The sequence below is a fragment of the Entamoeba nuttalli genome, assembly GCF_000257125.1.
Source record: "Entamoeba nuttalli P19 unplaced genomic scaffold asmbl_4211, whole genome shotgun sequence".
Classification (NCBI taxonomy): domain Eukaryota; phylum Evosea; order Mastigamoebida; family Endamoebidae; genus Entamoeba; species Entamoeba nuttalli.
This window is the reverse complement of record NW_008576635.1, coordinates 1-3,690: the sequence shown is the minus strand read 5'-3', so window position 1 is coordinate 3,690 and position 3,690 is coordinate 1. Positions and strand designations below refer to the sequence as shown.

The 3,690-nt window shown below is 26.8% G+C and overlaps 2 protein-coding genes across 2 annotated transcripts; both read left to right on the top strand.

Annotated features, from left to right (window-relative positions):
* Positions 1-30: 30 nt before the first annotated feature.
* ENU1_097280 (hypothetical protein) lies at positions 31-399 on the top strand (the record flags this gene model as incomplete). The annotated part of the gene is made up of 1 exon (XM_008859208.1): positions 31-399. The coding sequence occupies one exon, from the start codon at positions 31-33 to the stop codon at positions 397-399; it is 369 nt and encodes a 122-aa protein (XP_008857430.1).
* Positions 400-769: 370 nt separating this feature from the next.
* Positions 770-3,643, top strand: ENU1_097270 (hypothetical protein; the record flags this gene model as incomplete). The annotated part of the gene is made up of 1 exon (XM_008859207.1): positions 770-3,643. One exon carries the CDS (start codon positions 770-772, stop codon positions 3,641-3,643), a length of 2,874 nt encoding a protein of 957 aa, XP_008857429.1.
* Between the last annotated feature and the right edge of the window lie 47 nt (positions 3,644-3,690).

Here is a 3,690-nt window from a genome sequence, read left to right as displayed (position 1 = left end):
GAATTAAAAATTCTTAATAAAGTTAAAATTATGAGTAAAACCATCATTATCATTCCATCTGTGACATACACATTCCATTGTCCATTATCATTTAGTGAAATTATTCCTAATGAATTAAACGGTAAAATTGAGCCTATGGAATATACTAAATATATTCATTCAATCAATTTACTACTTCAATCATGTATTACTAAATCAGTACTTGTTACTGGACGTATTCCATGTTGTAAAACAACACACACAATGTACCATGGGACATCAGATGGAATTAGATGTGTCACTGAATATTTAAATAACAATTCATCAACTTTACCACCAGGTCATTCAATGTGTTTGATTACAACAGAACAACCTCCATTTGTTTGTGACTTTCTTTGTCTTTTTATTATGACAAACTAACGTCCAGCTCCGATATGAAATATCATCACCAGAAAACCCTCATAAAACAGCAACGTCTCAAACATGTTTACCACATCCTCAAGTCTCTGCTTCAAAAGTACTTCCAAATGAACAACAATTTGTTGAAGTTAAAGTCAATTCAACAACAAACTCAACACATGCTGGGGTTTTGTCTCCTGTTATTAAGAATAAACAACAACCACTAACTAATGAAACAACACCATTACTAAAATGATAAAAGAAAATAGGAAGAATAAAAAAGAGATATTGTATGAAATTGATTTTTTGTTGTAAAGAAGAATATTTTTCAAGAAATAAAAAAGAAGAAAAATAAAAAAGAACTAAAAAAGGATAGAAAAGTAGTTTAGAAATGGAGCCAGATTTAATTGAATCAAAAACAGTATTAAAAGCAGTTATTTATACAGAAGAACCAATTAAAGTAAAAATGGTTAATCGAGAAAATCATATTTATGTTTGTAGTAAAGCAGGAGGACCAATTTTATATTATCCTGATCCAAATAAAATTAGTAGTGGAGGAAAAAGTAAACCAAGTATTTCTATTGCTGATGGTAAAGGAAATAGAATAAATGATATAGAAATTGTTGAATTAGAAAGTGGAGATAATATTTATAAAGCAGGATGGTTAGATGATTATCGAATAGTTGTTATAACAAGAAACAGATATATTCATATTTATACAACAGATGGAAATTTAGTTGTTCTTGATGATACATATTCTAAAACAAAATTTAGACAAGGAAATCCAAAATTATTAAATGCATATATTTATGGATTAGGTGTTGTGTTATTACTTGGAGTAGAAGTAGTTAATCCAGAAAAACAAGAACGAATTAAACGTTCAATTGTTATAACAGGAATCTTTAATTTAAAAACAGATAGAATTGAATTTACAAGAAAAATGTTTCCTGAAACAAGTGAAATATTATTACATTATAATAGATTTGCAAATACATTAATTGGTATATTTTTAAATGAAAATGGTATTGCTTATATGGCAGAGAATTTATTTTTTTATTTTAAATTCCCAAATCTTATTTCTTTACCATTAAATTTCTCTGCTGAAACAAAGAAAAATTTAGAAATTTTATCATATGGATTTAGTTATGATGGAAGTCAATTATTAGCATTACAAAAAGATATTAAAACACAAAATTTTGAAATTAATATTTATAAATTTGAAACAGTAAAAGGAATTACTGAAATAAAAGACCCAAATAATAAAGAAAAGATGATTAGTGCTCCACAAAATACTTATACATTACAATTACTATATGAATATAATTTTGATCAAACAGCACATCTTGGGTCTAGTAATAGACTCTTTTGGATTGATAATGATTTATTTGGAGTTGAAATATATCCAAATGTCTTTCAAATTCATTCAATTAATACAGAAACTGATGAATATTTAATAGATACTATAGATCATGTGTACTGTATAATTCAAGAAGTTGATGGAATTAGATTTCATTGTCTAGAAGAAATTGAAAATGAAAAGAAATATGTTAATGCAATATACTGTCCATATGACCCTGATTTAAGGAAATTAAATCAAGACTCACCTGCTTCTTATCTTTGGCAATCATTTATTAAACCAGAAGATGCATCATTTGTAAATAAATTTTCTGAACATGTTTATGAATCAATAGAAATAGTTTGTAAAGCTGCATTATCTCTTCCACCATCAGATGAACGTCAAATTCAATTAATGAGATGTGCATCATATGGATTAATGCTTGCATCTCCAGAAGATGCTAAAAAAGGATCGCCATTTATGCAGACAATTGTTAAATTACTTCGTTTATTACATACAATGAATAATAATGGATGTATGATGACTTATAAAGAATTTTATAGTCTTGCAGCTATTGAACGATGTAGAACTAAAGATCCATTACATAATCATACTAAAAGATGTTCTGAATTTTATAGACATCCAGTTCAATGTATTTTAGTTTCTCTTAACCTTTTTTCTTTATGTAATGTTTGGTCAACAGAATGTGATATGTCTATTGAGTCATTAGAAGAACAATGGTGTTATAGAAAAGCAAGAAGAATAGCATGTGGAATTGATTCTGACATTCCACGATTTAAACAACATATGAGTCAATTATCACAACCATCATTATTAAGAGTAATTAATGTATGTTTAAAGAAACCACAAATAGAAATAATTTGTGAAATAGCGTCAATTTCTAATATTTGTCGTGATATGATCATTCGTAATTTACCAACTAGTTTAACTCAAAAACAAAGACATATGTATTTAACATATCTTGCGAAAATATGTATTGCATATAGTGATTCATATAGTTTTTGTTCATTACTTAATAAAGTAATGACCAATGATGATGTAATTGATTTCAATGGATTACCACAATTGAGAAGTATTCTTGAAACACCTTGTAGTAGTATTATTCAAACTGTTGATGGTAATTTAAATATTCTTAAATTCTGTGCACAATTTGATACTGTTATTCAACAATCATCATTTGCTCTATTTCAAAGATGGAGTGACCAATATTTATTATTTGAATCATTACTAAACAATCAAAGAATAAATAAAGATCAATTAATGAAAATTAGTACTGCAACATCTCAATTTTCTACAGGTGTTCAATTCTTACAAAGAACCTATTTAGATGAATCTACATGGATTTGGGAAATTCATGGAGATAAGTCTTATAAAGAAATGGCTGAAAAAATTATTAAAAGTAGTGAAAATGTTAGTGGAGTTCCTAGTGATTCTATTTATCAACAATGCATGTCATTCTATCGAGGATTTGAAATGGACCAAAAAGAAGTAGAAAGGAATGTCAATACTTTTAAACAATCAATGGAAGTGGATGACAAAATTATACTTCGTGCTAAAATTGCTGTAATAGAAGAAATTGGTAATAAAGATGAACAAAAGAAAAGACTTGAACAATTCCTTTCTATTAAAAAATTAGAACCTTTTGCATGTGAATTACTTGCATTAACTGCACATCGTGCAGAACAATTAGATATTAGAAATAAATTCCTTAAAATGATACAAAATCCAAGGAAAAGACTAGGACTAGTTTTACAAATGCAAGATGAACCATATGCTTTAGAACTTATCAAAGGAGAAAGAGAAAAAGATGCAATATTAGCATTATGTAGTCAATTCTTATTATTTGGTATTAAAAATGAAAATATAAGAATTACTATTTCAAAGATATTACAAGAAAATAAAGCATAATTCATTATTCTTTTTATTATCAATTATTATTTATTTCTAATTCTTAT